At 42.1% G+C, this 25,094-nt stretch overlaps 2 protein-coding genes across 2 annotated transcripts in view; both read left to right on the forward strand.

Moving 5' to 3' along the window:
* Window positions 1-8,738, forward strand: part of acoxl (acyl-CoA oxidase-like) — a 138,021-nt gene extending 129,283 nt beyond the window's left edge. Inside the window, exon 19 of the mRNA XM_017702657.2 lies at window positions 8,312-8,738. Coding sequence (XP_017558146.1) covers window positions 8,312-8,503 — 192 coding nt within the window. The 3' untranslated portion in view covers window positions 8,504-8,738. The remainder of the gene's footprint in view (window positions 1-8,311) is intronic.
* Window positions 8,739-19,033: 10,295 nt separating this feature from the next.
* bcl2l11 (BCL2 like 11) overlaps window positions 19,034-25,094 on the forward strand; it is a 30,764-nt gene continuing 24,703 nt past the window's right edge. The window contains exons 1-2 of the mRNA XM_017702659.2: window positions 19,034-19,417; window positions 22,215-22,570. Of these exons, the coding sequence (XP_017558148.1) occupies window positions 19,410-19,417; window positions 22,215-22,570 (364 nt within the window). The 5' untranslated portion in view covers window positions 19,034-19,409. The remainder of the gene's footprint in view (window positions 19,418-22,214; window positions 22,571-25,094) is intronic.

The following is a 25,094-nucleotide window of genomic DNA, read 5'->3' on the forward strand; positions in this document are numbered from 1 at the left end:
ACAGTAACGTCAGCTAATAGATGCCTGTGTTGGGTGACATGATGGGGGAGAGGGAGGACCACCCTTCACATCCAGAGAGAGAGGACAAACTCAGAAGGTAGTGGCATCACCAGAGATTGAATCTCCTGAAGCTGGGGCCAAAGCTAAGATGGTTGAGCCACTCAGGAGCCTTGAAATTGCATATTAATGGTAAATAGGAAACAAAGAATAGGTGTTCACACTGTGAAATGCAAGTGGACATTATATAATAACAAAAATAATAATAAAGCCCTATTAGAATTAACTTTATCCAGTGAGGTGCTGGAAACTAAATGATTACCCACGATATCCATGATTTTAATCCAATATGAACCTGCACTGTTTGTAGTTCACCACAAAAATGGCTATTTGGCAAGTAAAATTGTCTTTAGTCTAGTCAGTGTGTCTAATATTCCTAATTTTAAGATTGTTCTAAACTTATAATAAGATTGAACTCGTTTCTGGACATTTTTTGTACTTGCCTTAAGTAATTTTATTAAATAAAATGATCTCACAATATTGGCAAATTATTTTGCTAAATTTAAGAAAATTACTTTTTTAAGAAAATAATGATCTGCCAATATAGTAACATAATTATATTCAATAAAATTGCTTTAAACAGGTAAAAAAAACATCTAGTAATATGTTTTATAATCTTATAATGTTTATACAATTAACTCAAAATGGGAAATATTAGATATTTAGACTGGATTTAAGACAATTTCTGTTGGTAAGATATCATTTTTTGCAGTGTTTGTTTAAGACTAAGTAATAATTTCAGAGTAAATTACCTTCTGTGATTGGCTGAACTCAGTAATAGCAGTCCTGCTTGAATCCACTTTCAGTAGTGAAATAACAAAATCAGGTAATAGAAAAATCTGTCTCTGCTTTATTTCTTTTCTTTTCTTTTTTTTTAGATGAGGCTAACAGCTAAATGGATGCTGATTTGACCTTAATCAACACGTTCATGACTAGACTACTGAAATTTACAACAATCCAGGGCACATTCCCTCCTAAAGTGTCTAAAGTATGTCACCTCACAATAAAATGAGGTGTAATCCCATTTAGGATAATTAAGGAAATTACAGGGATCCTTTATCCTGTACAGATCATCCAATCAAATCACACACAGATTACAGCACGGGTCCTGCTGTGGTCAAACTAATCCAGCTCAAATAGGGCTTAAAACTGCGTCCGGTTTAACAGTGCCACTCTGTTTCCACAAAAGCATATAAACCTCTAAATGGACACCAGTAAACATGAACGTTAGTGATCGCCTCCATGCATCATCCACACTGCCCTACCCAGTCAGGACTGCCTGGTGCAGGTGGCATGGGATCATTTGCATGGCTTGGCTAACAACATGATAAGCTTCTTTTGCTTATCTTTCCCAACATGTTTCCATCCACTTGTAAGAGTGATGCTCTTCAAAACAAAAGCATTCAATGTAAATGTAACCTAATCCCTGTAACATCTACCAGAGATCCATCTGATGAGCTGCACTGGAGCATTGCTGTAACACAGAATACAGTACACTCAAGTCTGAGACCAGCTTAAATTTACTGTATATCCAGTCAGAAGTCATTTTTCAGGAGATATTCATGAGGAGATTAGAAATAAAATAATCAACTTACATACAAAGAGAAAATAAAAAATACAGGAGCTTCCAAAACCAGAGTAAAAATAAAATGATAAAGCTACAGAGAAAATGGGGCTCCCATCTGGAAGAGCTGGTAGACACTTGTGGAAATAGTGCCTGTATTTTGTGATTTTTTTAGACATCCTTTTGATTTCTTTTAAAGTGAATATGAAAGATTTAGATTCATCATGAGTGTCATTTAAAAAAAAAAAAAATTCCTCCCAAAAGTCACTCCCAAAACACTTTGAGTCTCTAGGCAGAGCGTTATTTTAGCCATGCCTCTGCATTTTAGAGCAGGGACTGAGGCTTTTTCCCTTCATGGCCACATGATGAGCAGTTATAATAAATACTTGAGTAATAAGCATATCAGAACAAAACCTTGTGTCTCATCTTTTGACGTTTTTCAGTCTTGACAATGTGAAAATGCCTGTTGTCCTTTACATTATATGTCAATTTTATGATGAATGGACTAAATGAAATGGCCCAAAATGACAAAATAGTCTGCTTCCATTGACTTACATTAAGTTTTTTCCTTTTCCTGTAAACTTACCATTTTGGAGGTTTTCTTCTGACAGCAATTATATGGGCTAAAATATATTCTGATTAATCAAATTTTGTCCACACATTTATCTATAACACAGTGCACTGCTTTTCAAAGGGAGAAAAAAATGTTTAGGGTCAAATTTGAGGATAATCACAATTAATTACAATTAACTAAACAAATAATGCAGTTAATCACGACCAACTACATAGAATAATGTGATTAATTGCGAATAACTGCAGAGAATGCGATTAATTGTGAACAGTAACATAAAATAATGTGATTAATCATGATTAGTCATATAATTTCTGAGAAGTTAATCACAATTAATCACATTATTTCCTGTTTCATAACAAAATGTGATTAATCGTGATTGGTCATATTTTTTAGTAGTTAATCACGATTAATCACATTTTCTGTTTCGTAATAAAATAATGTGATTAATCATGATTAGTCATATTATTTTGGAGTATTAGTCACAAATAATCACATTATTTAGTGTTTCATAACACAGTCATGTGATTAATCCTGATTACCTACTCCAGTGACTGTGATTAATTGTGATTAATTATTTCAATCATTTGATGGCCCTAATTACAATGTTGTTTTACTTTTTTTTAATTGAATGAGGTGGTTAAAGCAGATAAAGCCCGAGAACATGTGACCAGTAACACAGGCAGCCCAACACCATCTGCAGATTTACAAGCATTATAATGTGTAAGAGGCGTGACTAAAACTTCAGTATGTATATAGATATATATATATAGGTATGTATGTATACATTAGGTGTGATATATATTTTCACAGCTTTGTGTGTGGTTTGTTGAGGCTTTTTCACTCATGCAGTGTGTGATACACATGTTTTGTGTTGCATGTTATGGACTGTGTGTGGTGGTCCGTGGGAGTCTTTGTGGGGCTCAGGTGGCTGTTGTAACAGAAGGGTGTGAGTTTTTTTCTTTTTTTCCCCTCTCAGCAGGCTCCTGACCTCTCACAAAGCCTGCACTATTGTACACTGACCACTCTCTTTACCCTCGTCAATATTAGAGGCACCCCCGCCTCCACCCCCGACTCACTGCATGGGAAAGAGACTCACACGCACACATTTTCCGACCTCACCACTTTCAAGTATAGCCGTTCCACAGAGACGCAGTTTTTGTTTTACAGGCTCTGCACAGATCGCTGTCATCGCGGTCAGTTTAAAAGCTCCACCTTTTGTAGACACTCACTGCTCTTTACATTGTGTGACTATGTAATAACGAATCAATCAACACAAATGTCCCAAAACTACTTTAATAAAGAGTTTCAGTATGAAATATTACATTAAAGGTGTTGTTTGGAGATGACCCAGAATGCATTTACATTGCATACATACACCGATCAGGCAGAACATTATGACCAACTCATTGTTTCTATGCTCATTGTCCTTTTTATCAGCTCCATTTACTATATAGGTGCACTTTGTACCATTTGGTGGTGGGTGGTGGGTCATTCTCAGCACTTCAATAACACTGATGTGGTGGTGGTGTGTTAGTGTGTGTTGCGCTGGTCTGAGTGGATCAGACACAGCCGTGCTGCTGGAGGTTTTCACTTCAGTGTCACTGCTGGACTAAGAATAGTCCAGCAACCAAAAATGTCCAGCCAGCAGCGTCCTGTGTGGCAGCACCCTGTGATCACTGATGGACTAGAGGATGACCAACACAAACTGTTTTAATAATAATAATTATTATTATTATTATTATAAGTTAAATTTATGTAGCGCCTTTCGCAAATCCAAGAACGCTTAAAAAAGGTCAGAAGATAACAAAATACTTAAATAACAGTAAATAAAGCAACACAGTACACACACATATGCATACACACACACCTCCACATTCCAAGAGCTCGCGAGGGGAGATTACAGTGACCACAGTATAGAGTCGCTTATCTAGCCCAAAGAGTCTTTAGCCGAGTTAATCTTTAGTCACTTTACGACTATGGTGCATCACACAGGAGGGTGACAGAGGAAGCCTTGAAGCCAAAAAATGTCCTTTGCCATGAAGGGGCATTTTCCTGCAGCTGAATATCACCAGTTCAGGCAGCCTCATAGCTGCAGTGCAGTGACACCCAGGTGACCGGCTCTGAAAGCCAAGTAGCGGCGATGTAGCACCGCTTCGTCAGACGGCCTGAGAGGCTTGTGCAACTGGCTGCTGGTTACTAACTTTTTTAAGTTGAAACTTTGAACCATTTTCTTACAGTATAGTAACAAAAACAGCCTGTGTAATTCAGAGGAAGACAGAGGCTCGAAAATGAGTCTTGCAAAGTGAACCTTTTCTCTGTAGCCACTGAGAAATCACCAGAACCAACCTTTCTGGTTAGCAGAGCATAAGATTTGAGCAGCGTGAAGTTTCATGTGAGCTTTATTGCTCTCGTTCTCTCACCAGGCTGCTCTTAATCTCTTTGTTTGTTTAAATCAGGTGCGCCTCCTCCACACAGAACTTGTTTCCTTTCATCCTAAGACGAGGAGGAGGAGAAGAAAGAATGAGAGAGAGAGAGAGAGAGAGAGAGAGAGAGAGTGTGGTCAAGTACACCTTTTTATAGGAAAGACGCCTGAGTCAGCAGCACATTTCAGCCGCTAATACAGAGCAGATAAGCGAACAGGACAATGAGCAGTTTCACAGTGAGAGGCTATAAGTGTCAAGATTGAAGGATGAGTCTCGGCTTTAGAAGATTGTTTGGCTTTCATCTTAACTGCTGAGCGGCTGAGTAAAATCCGAGGTGGCAGAACGCTAAATGAGCTCTTTGTCGACCGGCTGGTGGGAGAGCGTAGTAACCTCAGTGACTCATGCAGGTTTTGCAGTGAAACAAACATAAGGAGGTGAATCTGTGTGATTATGAGTAATGCATAACAAATATAATGTAAATCCCCCTTTTTTAATTTAGCCTCCATGAAAAGAAGTGGCATCGTTGGATCACTTAAGTCGTAAAATTTAAACATCAGACGTGCAAGGGTTAATTTTTGATGCACAAAGTAAGTCAGAATCCAGCTACACCATTCATACTGTATATATCATCATATCATACATAATGATTTTTACTTGCTCATTTGTTTTCTTCTGCCAGGGCTGCAGGGTGTTGGTAGACATTCTGCATGCCTAATTCCACTTCTTGTGTGGGATTTATGCTTCTTGTGTGGGATCTGAGCTTTTTAGTCATCACTGTGTTGGAGAGTTGTTACTGTTTGTAGATTGATTCATCTGTTACAACAAAGAATGTCACAACCATAACAGTTTAGCTGACGATATCTATATAAATAATTGCAGTTAGGGCTGTCAGATGGGATCAGAAAAGAAATTACAATTTTCCTCATGTTCGTCAAAATTGTTAATACGTTAAAAATTTTTTGGAAAAAAAATGAACAAGAAGATAAATAACTGTAGTGAACACCAGATTTCCAAGTCAGTCGTCTATCCTAAACCCCAGCAAGATAGTCTTCAAAAAGGTATATAAAACTATTCTGATTTATCTCCAAGAAGCATTTGGTGATTATTAGCTTACTGCACTACAAAGGGTTGAAGCAGATTTCTTACCTCGAGAACATTCACTGATCAAGCATAACACTATGACCGCTTCCTTGTTTCTATGCTCATCATCCATTTTATCAGCTCCACTTACTCTATAGCTGCACTTTGTAGTTCTACAGTTACAGACTGTAGTCCATCTGTTTCTCTGATACTTTGTTAGCCCCCTTTTACCCTGTTCTTCAGTGGTCAGGACCCCCATGGACCCTCACAGAGCAGATACTATCGTGGTAGTGGATCATTCTCAGCACTGCAGTAACACTGACGTGGTGGTGGTGTGTTCATGTGTGTTGTGTTAGTGTGAGTGGATCAGACACAGCAGTGCTGCTGGAGTTTTTAAATACTGTGTCCACTCACTGTCCACCCATGTTAGACATACCTATCTTGTCGGTCCACCTTGTAGATGTAAAGTCAGAGACGATAGCTCATCTGCTGCTGCCCAGTTTGTGTTGGTCATCCTCTAGTCCTTCATCAGTGGTCACAGGACGCTGCCCACAGGCCACTGTTGGCTGGATATTTTTGGATTCTCAGTCCAGCAGTGACACGGAGGTGTTTAAAAACTCCAGCAGCACTGCTGTGTCTGATCCACTCGCACCAGCACAACACACAATAACACTCCACCACCACGTCAGTGTGACTGCAGTCCTGAGAATGATCCACCACCTAAACAGTACCTGCTTTGTGAGTGTCCATGGGGGTCTTGACCACTGAAAGGGGGCTTAAAAAGTATGCAGAAAAACAGACGGACTACAGTCTGTACCTGTAGAACTACAAAGTGCAACTATACAATAAGTGGAGCTGAGAAAATGGACAATGAGCGTAGAAACAAGGAGGTGGTCAGAATGTTATGCCTGATCAGTGCAGTGCCTGTTGTCATTGTTCAGAATGACTGAGCTGCTAAAAATCTGTTGAAGTTTGCAGACATGGCAACTGCATTCTCAGATACTCAGTTGCTCCTCCCCACAACATCGTGACAGACTCTAGATTTTGTAACTTTGCACTGGTAACAATCTGGATGGTCCTTTTCTTCTTTGGCCAAGAGAGCATGACGTCCATTATTCACATAAACCAGTCTGAAAAGTGGATTCGTCAGCATGTTTCCACTGAGCATCAGTTCATTTCAGATGAGCTTGAGCCCAGAGAAGTCAGCAGTGTTTCTGGTTGTTGTTGATATGTTACTTCCTCTGTGCAAAGTTCAGCCTTAACCTGCATTTGTGGATGATGATTGGTGTTTATTGACAATGAGTATTCCTGAGCCCATGGTGATATCCCTCACAGAAACCTGCTGGTTTTTAATGTAGTGCTGTCTAAGTGGTCACAGAGTTTTCCTTGTGTTCTCTGAATTTTTTGATGATATTATGCACTGTGGAGGGTGAAATGCCTAAAATCCTTGCAGTCCCTTGTACAGGAATATTTTTTTTTAAACTGGGATTTTTTTTGCTGATGCATTTTCTTGGTCAAATGGTCTCGACTCATCCTCACTCATAAAGGACTCGGTCTTTCCTGGATGCTGTATTTATATCCGTCTATTTATCTTTTTTTTATATTTCACTGTTGCTAGTCTTACACTGATCCTGTCCCAAAGTTTTTAGAATGTTTTGCAGGCATTAATTTCAGAATTAGTGTACAAAATACTATGAGGTTGATCAGACATAACTTTACATTTCTTGTCTTTATACTGTTTTTGTTCAAATACAGGCCACACTAGATGATTTGTAAATCCCTACTTCTGTTTCTATTTGTCCCAATTTATTTTGGATCTGGATTTTTAATTCAAGCCAAAATAAATCATTAATAAATAAATCATAAATGAATATTTTCTTTGTATAATTTTATTTTCACAGTTCTAGTTGTAATTAAAAATGTTAAAGAACAATATAAAAACCATCTGTAGCTGTTGATTGAAGAAAACAACTCTTTTTTATCAATTACTGGGTCAGTGTTTGACTAACTACAGTCACAAGGCACATTATACTGTAACCCAGTCTGTAGACACTGCAGTGTGGGTACTTTAAATGTGCACTTGGGGCAGTTTGTAAGCTATTTTAATGTGTAGTGTAACTGTTTTTTCCATTGTAAGTTCATGTTGCTGGTCATATTAAACATGATGCTTCGCCTTTAAACCATTTTCTGATTTTTGATTAGAAAGAAAGGGACGAAGTATCAACCTGTAATACCATATTTCTTTCACATATATTATAAGTACTTAGTTATAATTCACATTCACAGTAATATTTTACTGTATTTATAAGTAATTCAGTATATATTTGATCTATTTGCATTAAAAGCAGTTATTCCTTTCAGTACAATCAGTTACATGCTTCTGATCAGCAGACAAAAGCTGTGCTCTTCTTGGCCACTAGATGGCACAGTGACAGGCAGAAGGCCAAGAGTTGGGATAGTCCATGTTGTGCTTACCAGCAGCAGGCTGTGATTTTCTGGAGAAGGAGAAGTAGGCTGTGTGTTTTGATTGACCAGTTAAGTGGTTTTCTCAGTTCCAGTGTTTACAGACACGTGCTTTGCCTGAGTAACTGTTGTCTTCTGTTCTCTCTCCAGCTGTTGGAGCTGTGCAAGTCAGTTAAAGACGATGCGCTGAAGGTGGTGGCGGATTTCAACATACCTCCCTGCTGTATCCAGGCGCCCATTGCCGGGGTGGCCAAGCCCGGAGCAGAGTGGGCCTTCTACCCGCAGCCACAGAGCCCCACCACCCAGCCCCACACCCAGCAGAGGGCCACGTCCAAACTTTGAGCCACGGGTCAACCAGGGAACTCACCAGCATAGTGCCAGCACTGCGACTCAGATATCGCTGTTGTCAGAACAAAACCTCGAAATTTATGCACAATGTAAAGATCAGCAGTTATTTTCAAATTATGTCAAAAACTGAAAAATGACGAAAACAGAGATACAAGGTTTTGTTCTGACACCCACGAAGTAGTGAAGGGGACAGTAGACTCCGTCCATTAAAGCTCCATCCAAGCCTTGACCAGTCTTATTTACTGTCACAGTGGTCAGCGTGAAGATTTATTTAACAGAAATGCACAACAGAACCACTTGATTTCACCTTTCAGTGAAGACTGTGTTGTGTGCCACAGACAGGTGGTCTATACAATAGATTAAGAGAACGTGGTGGGCTTAATTTGCCATAATAGCATCATATAAGACCATTCTTAGATTTACATTCTACATTATTAAGAAAGAATCCTGAATGAATCACTGTGGTGAGTTCCCAAAATCAGTATTTAACCAAAAGACAGTTCTTCAAGAGTTCCTTTGTAAAGGGAATGGTTCTTTATAGAAGCATGCTTAAAGGTTTCTTTGCCTGGTGAAATGCTTCTTCAGTCTAATTGGGGAAGGGGTTGCACATGGTTCCATATAAAATGGTTCTGTTTAGCACCAAAAAGAGTTCTTCTGCTGTTATAATGTCAAGCTTGTATACAGTACAAGAACTATATGCTGTGTAGAACCTTCATCAGTCTATATAGAACCATCTATAGCACATTCCAAAGAACAATTTGACCATGAAAGAACCATTTAAACATGCACACGGTTCTACATGCACTCTTAAACAATGGTCTTTATGCTCTTTAAACAAGGGTTCGTTAGTATATAAAAATGAACACTCAATGAACCTAAACATAATTAAAGGGTTCTTTGTATCATGAAAGGGTTCTTTAGAGTGTGCTATAGATGGTTCTATATAGAACCTTTTTGAACCCTTTTTGGGTGCTACATAGAACCCTTTTTCAGAAGGTTCTATAAAGAGCCATATTTAGCACATTCTCCATCAATCTGAAGAGCCATTTCCTGACACAAAGAACCCTGTAATCATGCAAAGGGTTCTTTATAGAACCATTTTCTTTACATTTTCTTTTACCTATTTTTTTAATCTATTTTTTATCTATTAAAAGAGGACTTTTTAATTAGAACAATTTTTAAATGCATTAATCCATAACAACCAATGCTGATGCTTCTTAAGATATGGACCTCTTGGTCCACAGCCATCGTTTGCTCACTTTGGGTGTTTTTAAGGCCCAACTGTTATTTCAGTTGACCGATATTAGCCGATATTAGCAGCCAGCTGTATTACTGGTATCGGCCAATAAAAGAGCAGAAAACAAAAATGCATAACATTCTGAATAGCTCTGCCCCCATGTCTACAGTTCAAGGTCTAAATCCCAAGAGTGAGTTTCTGCATATTTAATTGTTATAATGAGAACTAACCATCATATAAATCAGTAAAACACTATGGGGGTATCATCATCATCATCATCATTAACCGCTAGTCCAGTAGCAGTTGAGGTAGCAGAGAATCCCAGACAACACTGTCCCCCGCAACGTCCTCCAGCTCATTCCCAGGGACCCCAAGCCGCTCCCAGGCCAACTTGTAGATATAATGCCTCCAGCAGGTCTTAGTGCCACCCTGAGGTCTTGTAAGCCATGCCTGGTACACCCCCACCGGGAGGCGTCCAGGTGGCATCCGAATCGGATGCCCGAACCACCACTGCTGGCTCCTTTCAGTGCGGAGTAGTAGCGGCTCTACTCTGAGCTCCTCCTGGATGAGCGAGCTCCTCACTCTATCAAATAGAGTGTAGCCTGCCACCCTACAAAGAAAGCTCATTTCTGCCGCTTGTATTCGCAATCTCGTTCTTTCTGTCATTACCCACAGCTCATGACCATAGGTGAGAGTCGGGGTGTAGATCGACCGGTAAACAGAGAGCTTTGCCTTTTGGCTCAGCTCCCTCTTCACCATTACAGTCCGGTACAGTGACCGCATTACTGCTGCCCCCTGTCCTAGTCTGTGGCCGATCTCACGATCCCTCTCATGATCCCATCACTTGTGAACAAGACCCCAAGATATTTAAACTCCTATACCTGGAGCAGGTCTTTTCCCCTTACCTGGTGTGGGCATGCGATCCTTTTCTGGGCTAAGACCATGGACTCAGACTTGGAGGTTCTGATCCACATACCAACTGCTTCTCACTCAGCTGCAAACCGCTCCAGCGAGTGCTGGAGGCATCCATGTGATTCAGCCAAAAGAACAACATCATCTGCAAGTAGCAGAGATGCCACCCTCCGGCCTCCACACATAATGCCCTCCCGACCCCGGCTACGCCCTGACACTCTGTCCATGAATATCACAAACAGGAGTGGAGACAGGGCACAACCCTGGCGGAGTCCAACGCTAACACTGAAAGAGTCTGACTTAATGCTGAGTATACGAACACAGCTCTCACTCTGGGAGTACAGAAATTGGATGGCCCAGAGTAGTAGCCCTGGCACCCCATACTCCCGGAGGATCTCCCACAAGATTTCTCGAGAAACACGGTCATAAGCCTTCTCCAGGTCCATAAAACACATGTAGACTGGGTTGGCAAACTCAACAATCTGTGAGAGTGTGAACAGCTGGTCCATTGTTCCATGGCCAGGACGGAATCCGCATTGTTCCTCCTCAATCTGAGGTTCAACTATTGGTCAGAGTCTCCTTTCTAGCACCTTGGCATAGACTTCCCCAGGGAGCCTGAGCAGTGTGATACCCCGATAGTTGGCACACACCTTTCGGTCCCCCTTTTTAAAAATAGGGACTACCACCCTGGTCTGCCAGTCCAAGGGTACTGTTTCAAGGTCCATGCAATATTGCAGAGGTGTGTTAGCCATGACAGCCCCACAGTATCCAGAGCCTTAAGCATCTCTGGATGAATCTCATCCACCCCTGATGCCTTGCCAACTACCTCAGTGACCTCCAACAGGGAAATGGAACTTGACACACCAGAAGCTTCTGTCCTGACTCCCTCCCTCACCACCAATGTCCACCAGGAGGTTCTTGGGTTACCGCCCCGACAGGCACCCACAAGCTTTTGGCCACAGCTATACCTGGCAGCCTCCACAATGGAGGTTTTAAACAGTGTCCATTCAGACTCCATGTCCCCTACCTCCTCCGGGACATGAGAAAAGCTCTCCTGGAGGTGAGAGTTTAAATCCTTCTCAAAAGGGGCCTCCAACAGTCATTCCCAGCACACCCTCACTATTTGCTTGGGCCTGATCCAACTCACCACCAGATGGTGATCAGATGACAGCTCAGCACCTCTCTTCACCTGAATGTCCAGAACATATGGTCCCAAGTCAGATGAAACGACAACAAAGTCGATCCTTGACCTTTGACCAAAGGGGCTCTGGTACCATGTACACTGAACATCCTTGTGTTCGAACTTGGTGTTCACTATGGACAATCCATTCCTGGCACAGAAGTCCAATAACAATTCACCATTCGGGTTTAGATCGGGCAGGCTGTTCTTCCCAATCACGCCTCTCCAGGTCTCCCCAGTCATTGCCAACATGAGCATTGATGTCTCCCAGTAAGATCATGGACTCTGTAGGCAGGACCCTTTCCAGAACCCCACCCACTTTCTCCAAGAAGGCCAAATACTCTGACCTGTTGTTTGGTGCATAAGCACAGACAACAGTCAGAATTTGCCTCTCTGCGATTTTAATTGGCATTGAGGCAACCCACTCCTCCACCGGGACAAACTCTAACTGCATGGTCGCCAGCCGGGGACTCGTGAGTATCACCACACCTGCGTGGTGCCTCTCACCCTCTGCAACCCCTGAGTAGGAGCGGGACCAACCCCTTTCCAGGAGTTTGGTTCCAGAACCAACACTGTGGGTGGAGGTGAGCCCAACTATATCTAGTTGTTACTTCTCAACCTCCTGCACAACCCACAACCTCCGGCTACTTCCCAAACCCCCCCCCCCCCCACCCCCACCCCCAGCGAGGTTACATTCCACGTACCAAGTATCTACCACAGGGGCCTAGGCCCCAAGGGTCTCCCTGCAATCTCCCACTGCCTATACGACACTGCACTGCCCCCCCCATGCTGGACCTTGTGGGTGGTGGGCTCACATGGTCTCCCTACATTGCCTCTTCGGGCTGAGCCCGGCCAAGTTACGTGGGCTGCCTGGCCACCAGGCACTCGCCGAGGAACACTACTCCCAGGCCTGGCTCCAGGGGTAGGTCCCGGTGACCCTCTCCCGGGCAGGGTACATGATATACGGGAGTATAAAAATCCAAAATATATTTGAATCATTCTACCAAATTTGGAGTTCAAAACACATTTGAGACTTTTAACTGACTTGGACTTTTGTTTGAGTGAGGATACGCCTTAATTATGTTTATTTTATCAAAACAAATGATTTGACATTCCATTTTATCACTACCAAAACAATAATGAAGCCGGTGAAACCTTTCACGTGTGTAATGAAAATTTAGGACAGCGGTTTTTGAATAAAGTTAAACATTAAACTTATGATCTGTCTAAATCTTTCATCTCTACTTTAAAAAAATTAAAAATACAAAATGCAATGTAAGCGTAAATTTAAAATTTATGGGTTAGGGTTTGGGACAGACTCCAAAGTAGTCTGTACAAAGTAGTGTATAAAAGATAATTGTATATATATTTAGCTTATCACTAATGGCTTGGGTTTAAAGAGATCAGAACAAAATCCTGTAGATATCTCAGATCTGAATACAGCATTGTTTTTGAAGTAGTGTTTTTACTGTGGGAGCACAGGTTAAATTTATTTGTGCTTTGTCTGTATGTGTAGATACAATATCTCACAAAAGTAAGTACACCCCTCACATTTCTGCAGATATTTTATTTTATCTTTTCATGGGATGACACTATAGAAATGAAACTTGGATATAACTTAAAGTAGTCAGTGTGCAGCTTGTATAGCAGTACAGATTTACTGTCCTCTGAAAAGAACTGAACACACAGCCAATTAATGTCTAAATAGCTAATATTGTATAGTGGTAGGTTAGTGTAGCAGGTGTATAGTGTAGTGGGTAACACTTCTGCCTTCTATGCTATAGACGGGTTCAGTCCCCGTCTGATCAAGCACCCTACACTATATCAATATGAGTCCTTGGGCCAGAATCCTAACACCACCTTCGCCTACCTGTATAAAATGCTTGGTTGGGCCCCTAGCTTTTACTGATGACTCCTGCTTCTACACCTGGATTATATGCATCTGAGTAGATCCTAACATCTGGAACTCCAGCTTTTTTGCTGAATTTTATGATGACACACTGGAGTATGGATATCTTCCCACCTCCCTGGGGCCCTAAGCAAAATTCTACAAAAGGGTTCTCCTACCTGACCTATGAGCGATTTGCAGTCTCCACACATTCACACCTGAGACCCCATTACTCCCACTACAGTTCTCCCTTATTTAAACCAGTCTGCTCCATCTGTGGCTCTGACAATAAGTATTAAGTGAGTATAACTCGTCTGTTAACACACTTCAGCACAGCACCTGAAACATTATGGATGATACTATTATTAATTTGGCTGCACCAAATTTCCTTTTTACATTTTTTACATTTTTGAATATAAAATACTATTTATACTTGGTTATCATGTATGAGAAGTGTACATCCATATTGGCCAGTATGCTGAGCTAATTAACATTTTAAACTTGATATTTAATCAATAGCCAGTGTCACTCCATTTTTTCCATTCTACATTAGTCAGAGTTGTAACTAATCCCTGACTGAGTGTCCAGATCAGGGGTCAGCAACATGCTGCATGCAACTCTTTTACTGCCCTGTTGTTGCTCCACAGCTGAATTAGGCTTGTAGGTAAAACGAAAATAATCCTCCTTTACAGTAAAATAAAGCTCTGCTGATCGTTCAACACAAAAACAAATTTAACATTAAATGGTCTTAAATGCTGGAGTTAATGTAAAACTGCTAATTCGCCCTTTAACCCTGAAGATCAGCACAGACTGCTGGTCACCATAGCAACACAGATGACGGTCTGGCCTAGCTAGTTGCTAAAGAAACGGCAAAGAGAGATTTAAGATAAACATCGATAATCTGGAGACGAATGGACTTTTTAGTGGTTATTATCACTCCAGCTGGTTTCCTCATACGTTTAACCTGCAACGAGAAACTCAAACACTAAACAGTCACGAGGCTGAAGCCGCTTCTCATTTGCTGGCTTCTTGTTTGAATTGTCCCGTTCCACCTAAAATGGTGCAGCTTTTACAACCTGGAGCCCCAGGCACCATTTAAAGTGGAATGGAAAAGCATGAAGCTTCTGTTGTGTGGAAAAACATACTTTCCTCACTTTTTTAAATACTATATGTAATATTTACGATGTAATATGTAAACACTGTTAGAAGTTAAAAATTCTCCATTTCATACAACATCAAACTAAGCTGCAAAAATGGGCCCTTTTGACTTGACCATTTCTGTGATGCATCTCCATTTTTTGTTGATTTTTAGTTTTCTACATAATTTCCACACGCCAGCTGTCCTTTACATTGTGTAACAACTTCATGATGCATGGACCAATAGCAATGCTTTAAAATCACTTCGCACAAAATCTCTTTACATTGACTTGCATTGAAAGGTAAGAGCGTTTTTGCTCTCTTCTGTAAAGTTAATATTTTGGACATACTTGTTTTTCATTGGACAGCGACAATATTCTAAGATATACCTATCCAGCCTACAGAAGTTTAGCTCCACCCACTTACACTGATGTTACAAGTAGTGTGTCAGCCTGCACTGCTTTTTCAACCAATCAGAATAGAGCTCATTTGCATATATCAACCTTAATGGCACAGTAACATAAACAACATTAAACATTATAAATGGAATTTAAGGAAAAAATAAATACAAAAAAATGTTATTTAGGCAATAATATGATCCTGCCTATAGATTTTTTTTAAGTACTGCAGAATTAATCTGTCTCTTTTTTAATTCCATGTGAGGTTTTGTTTACCTGCATTATTGGTGACTTATACTCCACTAGATTCTGTAAGGTACAAGTGCAACTATCAGCTCTTCGACGTTCCTTATATTGAAGTCTGTGTTTTAGTGCTGCTTTTTGGAAAAAGTGGTGGCAAGTTGAAAATAATATAGAGTCTTGACTGCACATGCAAATGAGAATGCAAATACTAGTGGCTTTCTTTTAACTTTTTAATGTGATTGTAATTACAGGAATGTTTTATAATCCACTCATAACATTGTTATTCACTTTATATATTGTTAGCATGAAGAGATTTTAATTACTTTTGGCTTGGATTACATATATACTGCTTCCAAATCCTGTATTTTATCAAATGGGCTAATTACAGCAATCTTATCTGTATTAGGAACTACTTTAAACACAAAGTTATTATTATTAAACATTGTTTGGTTTTCTTGTCATTCTTATTTACCATTTGAACTGAAAATGTTTTGCATAATTAGCCACAGACACACACACAGATATTACAGTTTTGGTTCTTGGCATCAAATAATACTTATGGTTTTATGCAAATGTTCAGGCCCCTGAACCAGATGACATATTTTGTTGATTTCTGAAGCGAAAATAAGTGAAAAGTCTCTTCTAGTAAAACTTTTAAACTAGCTATTGTGGCATGTGCAAAAGTTTGGACACCTGTCTAGTTGTAAAGTCTCAGAACAGGACTTGTTAGGCCTTAACTGACTTGTTAGGACTGGTCAGGCAGGCCAAGAATTGCCTTTAGGAACTGTGAGCTGATGTGCTAACACTCATCAACCATGAGCTCCTCTGAGCAGCTGGCTGAGCATCCGAAAATGAAGATAGTTAATGCCTACAAAGTGCTTCATGCTCACGGTTCCCACTGTCCGAACTATCGGTAAGAAATGGCAGGTCAATCAATTTTGCAACATTTCTGCCTAACTCTTTTTTTTACATTTTATTTACCATCCAGAACCACCAGAGAACTTACACAAGCCTTCTGAGTGTAATTGGAATGTTGATGATGGAAAATAGTGGAAAATCTTCTACAATAAGTTTTCTTTGGGGACTATTTTGCCTCACAGCGCCCTGCATGTATCCCTGCACCATGAATGGGGCTTAAAGTGTGTTTTAGGCCAAAAGTAGGACTATCAAAAAACAGAATTCATAACCATTTCTTGTAGGAACTTTCTGTGAGGGAGCTTTCAGAGGTGGATGTCTGGTTCCTATCACCACCACTGTGAACAGTATGTCCTACGTTACGCTGCTGGGTGGTTCTGGTTTCCGCTTGAAAGGCTTGTGATCATTATTACACACTATTATCACATATATTTACTATTACTTATTGCATTCATACTAATATCAGAGCATTAGTGTTATTGGAAAGTCAGCAGTAGGCGGCCGGTTTGAGTCTCTGCTCAGAGGACAGGGCTGAAGGGGGGGGCTTCATAATGTTTACCTAGTTTTCAGACTGGATGGAACAGATCTCAGATGCCCAGACGTTTGCAGACGTACTTGCAAGCATGACTCAAGGAGTAAAGTTTGGGCAATCATCGGTATGACTAAAATAGCTCAGCCTGTTACATCAAACACTCTTTAAAAAAAGAAGGTTCTTCAAGGGTTCTTTGGTAAAGAAAATGGCTCTGTATAGAACCATGAACACTCACAGAACCCTTTGCATGATTAAATGGTTCTTCAGATTGATGGAGAACTTTTTGGTACTACATGCCTGATTGGTGTGTGTATCTCTCTCTCTCTCTCTCTCTCTCTCTATACATATATATATGTGTGTGTGTGTACAATGCACTGTAGATGGTTCTATACAGAACCTTTTAGAAGATGGTTTTATGTGATACCAAAAAAGGGTTCTTTTATAATGATGATTTCAAGCCTGTAACAATAAAAGAACCCCTTTTTGGCACTGTATAGAACCATTTTTTTTATCTACAGCACATTCCCCCATCAGTTACAGACTGTAGTCCATCTGTTTCTCTGATACTTTGTTAGCCCCCTTTTACCCTGTTCTTCAGTGATCAGGAGCCCCACTGACCCTCACAGAGCAGGTACTGTTTGGGTGGTGGATCATTCTCAGCACTGCAGTAACACTGACGTGGTGGTGGTGTGTTTGTGTATGTTGTGCTGGTACAAGTGGATTAGACACAGCGGGGGGGGCAGTCGGAGGCTGGAGTTTAGGGAACGAACCCTGTGACCTGAAGGTCGCTGGTTTGATCCCCTGAGCTTTTCAGTCACAGTACATGACTGAATTGCCCTTGAGCAACGTACCTAACCCCTAACTGCTCACGGGCACTGTGGATAGGGCTGCCCACCACTCCGGGCAAGTGTGCTCTCTGCCCCTAATGTGTGTGCTCACTAGTGTACATGTTTCACTGCACGGATGGGTTAAGTGTTGAGGTCTAATTTATCTGTGTGTAAAACATAGTTGGTCAATCATTCTGAATTCTAATTCTAGCAGTGCTGCTGGAGTTTTTAAACACTGTCCACTCACTGTCCACTCTAGTAGACACTCCTACCTTGTTGGTCCACCTTGTAGATGTAAAGTCAGAGACGATAGCTCACCTGCTGCTGCCCAGTTTGTGTTGGTCATCCTCTAGTCCTTCATCAGTGGTCACAGGATGCTGCCCACAGGACGCTGTTGGCTGGATATTTTTGGTTCTCGGTCCAGCAGCGACACTCTATAGTATATCTATACCTACATCTATCTATCTATCTATCTATCTATCTATCTATCTATCTATCTATCTATCTATCTATCTATCTATCTACTTTGTGTATAAATTGTAGGATATAAAGCTACAGAATAAAGCATTTACAGAAACTTTAAAGAGGAATTTCACAGACTGCTCAACATTTTAGGATGATTAAATGCTTAATACGGAACTGCATCGATTTTCTGAAATTCCTACATGATTAAGTGGTTCAAAACAGAGTGATTTGGTGTGAAACGCTCCATTCTAGAGAAACTTACCAATGTCTAAAACCCTCCTCACGGAACGTTCCTACATGAAATGGTTATGAATTCATTGCCTGATGACTGAGACGCTGTTTTATGATAGTTTAGAGAACTTAAACTCCATTTATGGTGGAGGGATACATGCAGGGCGCTGTGCGGCAAAATAGTCCTCAAATAAAACTTATTATTCCAGATTTTCCACTATTTTCCATTATCAGCATTCCATATTAACTCAGAAGACTCGTGTAGGTTCTCTGGTGGTTCTGGATGGTGAATAAAATGTCTATAGTTGTGTTGTAGTCATGGCGACGCCTGGTTCCTATCACCACCACTGTAAACCGCTTCTCACCAAACCACTCTGAAGCAGAAATTTCGGTGGGGTTGCCCTTGGACCGCCACCAGTCCGTTTGCGCTTGAACAAACACGTGGGGGCGGGGCTTCAGCGAGGATGTGGTCGAAACGCCCAGCCCCACAGTTTGTGTGGTGTGTGTGGGCGGGGCCAGGCCGCGCAGACGGTGTTTGTTAAGAACGAAGCTGCGCTCCGCAGAGAGCTGCAGGCGCGCGGACCGCGAGGAGGCTCCACTCGGAGCGCACGAGCGAACAAAAGAGCGTCCACCCCGCGCGGACCTTCTTTAAACCGGACTTTATTTTTTTCGCTGTTCTTCCTTTTGTTTTTTCTCTGCGCGCGCAGGGCGGCTCGGTTCCTGCTCCACTCCCGGACCTGCTCGCCTTCTGTCCGCCAGAAAAGCTCGTTTCAGTGTTTGCCCGTGTTCTTCTCCGGAGGACCGTATACATCACCTTCCTCATTATCTGTCCCTTTTCTCCTTTACTGGAGTCTCTGATTCTCTGGGACCGGTTTCCAAATCGCCTCCAACGTGTTTAGGCTTTAAGCGCGCGCCTCCGAGGCGCAGGATCCACCATGTCCAGGTAAGTGCGCGAGGCTCGACACCGGCCGCAACTTTTCAGGGACTATTATTGAACCGAAAACCTTGGAAACTTTTTTTTTCTCTCTCTCTTTTATCCTCCTTTAATTCGCGCAGCATGAGCGCGCGCGACCACGGGTTGCTCTAAAATCGCTGCGCGTGCTTTTTCACACATTTTAAACATTTTAATAATTTTATAAGTTTATTAGTTTGTTGGTTCATTAGTTTTGCGCACCTGGAAAACAAACGGTCCACTTTAAGCCCAGTTTAAAAAAACAACAGCTTTCCGCTCCTCGCGCTGTGAACCAAACCGACACCTCGCGCTACCGAACGGACCTGAAACACCTGAGCACCTGTTCGGCTCGCGCGGCTCGGTGCTGCCTCAGCCCGGATCAGAGGAACTCGAGCAGTCTGTCTCGAGCACCACGTACTGCGCGAGCGAAGCGTGCAGTAACTAAAACACGCGCCTTTGTTTTGGGCCGAATGCACGCGACGCGGTGCGGTGCTATTTTTTCCGTCTGTGTGTGTGTGCGAGCGTGCGCGTGTGCGTGTGTGTGTGTGTGTGTGTGTGTGTGTGTGTGTACAGCCGCTAGGGGGCGCGACACGCTGCCTTTATTTCGCTCACTCGATCTGTTTTGCCTCCTTGCCTCTCACACACACAAACACTAACCCGGTCCTGCCTGGAGCCCACGCTCCGAAACTGCCGGTTCTTCTAGGGTTCTTTAGCCAAGACGGTGGTTCTGTTCGGAACCGTGAGTTCTGCTTGCACACCTGAACAGTTCTCCGCGTGGTCACATGGCTTTTGGATGGGGAACGTGTTGTATATGGTTCTGTATAGCACTTTTGTTGGAAATGGTTCTGTGTGGCACCAGAAGGGTTCTTCTTAGAAGCTTAGAACCAATTGTGGGGTATTGTACACAACCATATACAAACACATTCTCCATTAAACAACCATTTCACCGTGCAATGCAGGTGGTTCTATAGGAACCTTTTTTGAAAATGGTTATTATAACGATGTCAAGCTTAGAACCCTTTTTTGGTGCTATATAGAACCATTTTCAAAAAAAGTTGCATATGGAACCATATATAACAAATTCTCCATCAAATAACCGTTTAAGCATGTTAACTGTTCTGTGAGAACCAAGGGTTCTGCTATTGTCACCCTTTTTGGTGCTACACAGAACCATACAGCACGTCCTCCAAAGAGAGCCGTTCCATTTGCTAAAGAACCCTTGAAGAACCACGTTTTTAAGCGCGTTCGCTGCCGCGAGCGTGCTACTGCTGGGCGTCTCGCGCTCCTCTCGGCACTCGACAGCGTGTCTTCGTCGCCGCGCGATGATGACTCGCTCGCGAGGCGCTTTGTCACGCTCAGGTTGAAAGGAAAAGAAAAAGAAAGAAAAGGGATGAAAACAATAGCAGAGCCGGGTTATTTGTACGGCTTAGTGGGAGATGACGCGGCTCTTTCAGGGATTCTCATCGAGAGAGAGAGAGAGGGAGGGGTGGAGAGAGAGAGGGGGAGAAAGAGAGAGAAATAAAAATAAAAAATAGGAAGTTGGGCTCGAGCTGTGACGCACTTCAGCCGGCGGCGCCGCTTCAAAGCACCGCGAGGCTCGAGGCCGGTAAACACGGCGGAGCAGACGAGGCTGAACGTTGGTCTTCCTTTTCGCCAGCTCGTCTTCGAACTTTCCCGTTCCACCTTAAATAGCAGCAGTTACATTAGTGCATCCAGAGGCTCCGTAATGAAACTGCTAGACCATTTAAGGTGGAATGGAAAATTCGAACTCGAAGCCGACGAACATTTATTGGACAACTTTTTTAACCACTCGCGCACGCACGCGCCGTGCTGGCTCCAGTGTTCGTGAACCCTCCCCTCCCCACCACTGCCCACACCCCCTCCCCCCACCCACTCCTAGCCAGTCCCGTCCGTCGCAACATCTCAAAGTCTCAACGTCAAATTAAGCAGCAGCAACCACTGCACTCCTAACAACGGCTGGTTCTTTTAGGGTTCCTTAGTAAAGGCAATGGTTCCATGTAGAACCATAATTTCTAAACCATTTGCATGTTGAAAAAGTTCTAGATCAGTGTTGTATATGATTCTATATGGGACCAAAAAGGGTAACACAACCAGAACCCTTTTTGGTTCTGTATAGAACCATATATTCTATTTAGAACTATTTGCATGCATGGGTCTTTGCATGGTGAAGTGGTTCTCTCTTGCATGCAATTGTATATAGACCCATTTTGAGGATTTTTCTATATAGCACCAAAAAGGGTTCCCTTTTTAGGAACCATATACAACACACTCTCCTTTAAAGAACCATTTGAGCACACACATGTTCTCTATGTTCTATACAGAACCATTTACATGCTTAAATGGTTCTTTGATGGAGAATTAGCTGCATGTGGTTCCTTGTACATTTCTGAAGGGTTCTTCTGTTGTATACATGACTTTGTACCAATAGAAGAGCCCTTTTTGGTGCTAGATGGAACCATAAACAACACATTTTCCATCAAAGAACCATTTAAGCATGTATATGGTTCTATATAGAAGAAAATGGTTCTGTATAGCACAAAAAGGGTTCCAAGCTTGCCATCATAATAATAGCAGAACCCTTTTTGGTACTATATGTAACCATATACAACACGTTCTCCATCAATCTGAAGAACCATTTCACCAATTAGAGAACCATTTAAGCATGCGAAGTGGTTCTATACCGTTGCCATTGCTAAAGAACCCCGTAGCTCTTTTTGCCCAGTTCACATGCAGAACAGTAATTACTGCTGTTTTGTTTGTCCCGCAGGCGGTCAAACCGGGCCGGCCGCCCAGCCTTCTTAAAGGAGCAGGGGGAGAGTGGTCAGAGCAGCGGAGCAGCCTCCTCCCGGGCCGCCGAGCAGTGCGAGCAGCCTGAGCCCGGCGAGGGGGACCCGGTTAGGGGAGGGATTACAATGCCTAATAGCCTTCTGGGTTACCAGTCGCGTTCGCCTCTCTTCCGAACACTATCCAGGTCCTCAAGCGGATACTTTTCGTTTGAGAGCGAGCCCAGCTCTCCGCTCGTGACGCACAGCGCGTCCACGCAGACCCCCAGCCCGTCTAGTCAAGTAATCACTCACGCCCTGCAGCGCATTGCTGAGGCGCGAGGGAACGCTCAGACTTTCGGTAAGAGTGCCGCTGCCCTAACCCATCAAACTGTTTCTTACGTGTACATGCTATGCAGGCACACACGAAGAGGCACACGCATCCCTTCTGTTCACTGATTTAACTCGAGGCTGTTTGGTTTGGAGAACGTTTCGGACCTGACACCAGTGCGTTATCTGCAGATATTTGCCTGCACATGCTACCTGTCAAAATCAGCTTCAGTTTAAAGAATCTAAAACAGCCAAAACATTTACTTAGCTTACAGAAATTAAAGGGGAATTCCACCAAAATTTCTGCATAACTATACCTGAGTGTTAGTGATGTTTCTGAGTCATTCAGAGGGGTGCTTTTGGTGTGAAATGAGCTCGAAACCTTATTTCAAAGCCATCATAAAACTTGTTGATGTCTCAGTCACCAGGCAGTGAATTCATAACCATCTCATGTAGGAACTTTCTGTGAGCTTTTAGAGTTGGACATCTGGTGACTGTCACCACCACTGTGAGCAGTTCTGACTTGGTAAGTTACTCTAGAACAGAGCGTTTCACACCAAACTGCTCTGAACGACTCTATTTATATCTTAACCATTTAATTATTTCTAATTTTCAAAAAATTAGTGGAGTTCCTCTTTAAGATTAGCTTCATTAACTGTAGCTAGGCGTTCGCATTTTAGGGCGACAATATAATATTACAATATTAGGCAAGCAGTGACTGTATGATAGCATGTGATGGTTCTCATCACATTAACAATAAACATCATTATTATCCCCTCAGCCAAAGTCATACAAAAGTCCATGGAAATGGCCCACAAAGACAGGAATACAAACCTGTAGTGTATTTGAGCCCTGATGTAATGTGAAAGCAGGTCTTTCAAACCTGTTTAAGGTGTTTTATTGATGTCAGTTAAAGGCTTTTTGGGCTTTGTAGCAACAAGCTGTACGGAGGAAAATCTACAGCAGCTTATGTTTACTCCAGCGTACAGAGGTTTGTGTGTTTCATGAGCATCGTTGAAGGAGAAGGTTCTGTTCATCACTTCATTTGTAGTCAGAAAATCTGTGCTTGAATTGAGTATTTCAGTTAAGTCTGTCCCCCAGTGGCAAGCTGCACTGCCCTGAGTGCCCTAAGCATTAGGGTTGTGCTGATATGGGAATTGTGGGCTAATATTTTTCATGTATGCATCTGCCGATTCTCATACATTTAAGGTTAATCCCACCGATTTTTAAACATTTTTATAGAATTTTGCAATCTAAATGTCAGTCCAGTATTTGTAAGCCAATATTTACAGATACTAAGTAGAACTGGGCGATATGACTATTTTTTTTTTAGTATTTATTTTGTGTTAAATTGTCACTATATGCACTTGTCAGTGAATGGTGGATATTGTCAGTGCTTAAAATTGCTCCCCAACTGCATGGTTACAAAAAAGAGCCTTGTGAGTCCTGATTTATTTTTAAAGCCGATATCTGCCGATGGCGATATGATTCCAATGTCATTGTGCAAGCAGACCTGGGCAATATGACAATATTTATCATTATCGTGATAAATTATGTCACAGTATGCTTTTCTGAGACATGTGTGGATATCATCAGCCCTCAACAACTGCACGTTTGTTTACAAAAAGAGGCTTATGAGTCCCGTACTCTTGGATGTAGCTCAGCACAGCATGTATAATGTTAAATATTCTGCATTATATTAATAGTTTTTACCACTTTGTTGTTTCCAAATTCTCAGATATCCGAAAAAATAAATATTGTGATGTATAATTTATCGTGAAAACCTCTTAGTATTGTGATATTACATTTCTTCCGTATCACCCACCCCTACAATTAAGCATGTGCGCGTGTCTAAGGGGCAGGAGGACTGTTTAGCTGTTCCCAAACCCAACATAAACGTCCTTTTTGCAGCCCTCATGTTTAAACCATACAGCGAGCCACTGTCTCCTCTCAATGCCGAGTGATGGAGTGAGCTGATTTGCTTGTTTTCTCTTTATTATTACTGTTGCGGGAGCTTGAGCTGGGCAAGAGAGGCAGAAGCCCAGTCAAAATAGAGTGCCATGTCTTTTGTTGTAGGCTAGACACGAGATCCCCCCACCCCCACCCCCCCCCCACCCCCGCCCATTGACAGCCAGGAGATAGCAGAGGGTGATAAACTGTCTTCCTGTAGTGCCTCACTAGCGCCCTGTCTTCAAGAGGCCACTCTTAATGGAGAAGGAAGGCAACACTGACTTATCAGGGTTCTCATCTGGCAGTTGTTGAGTTCGCCCGCCAGAAACTGCTTGTTTGGACATCTTGTTTGGTTTCTTTGTGCTCGGATTGGCACAGACCGGATTGCGAGATGCTCAGACAGGTTCAGCGCAATTTGTTGATGCACCTCGACTCCGTCACACATTTCAGTCGCATGCAAAGGCACAACCTACATCGTTCTGGTCATTTTCTAAGTGTAAATAAGTTAACACATCCTATATAGGGGAAAATTCCAACCATTTTCCAAAGTTTGTGTATAACTTAATAGTTCACATGTGACCAGAGTCAGTCAGAGTGGTTTGGTG

The sequence above is a fragment of the Pygocentrus nattereri genome, chromosome 5 (assembly GCF_015220715.1).
Source record: "Pygocentrus nattereri isolate fPygNat1 chromosome 5, fPygNat1.pri, whole genome shotgun sequence".
NCBI lineage: Eukaryota > Metazoa > Chordata > Actinopteri > Characiformes > Serrasalmidae > Pygocentrus > Pygocentrus nattereri.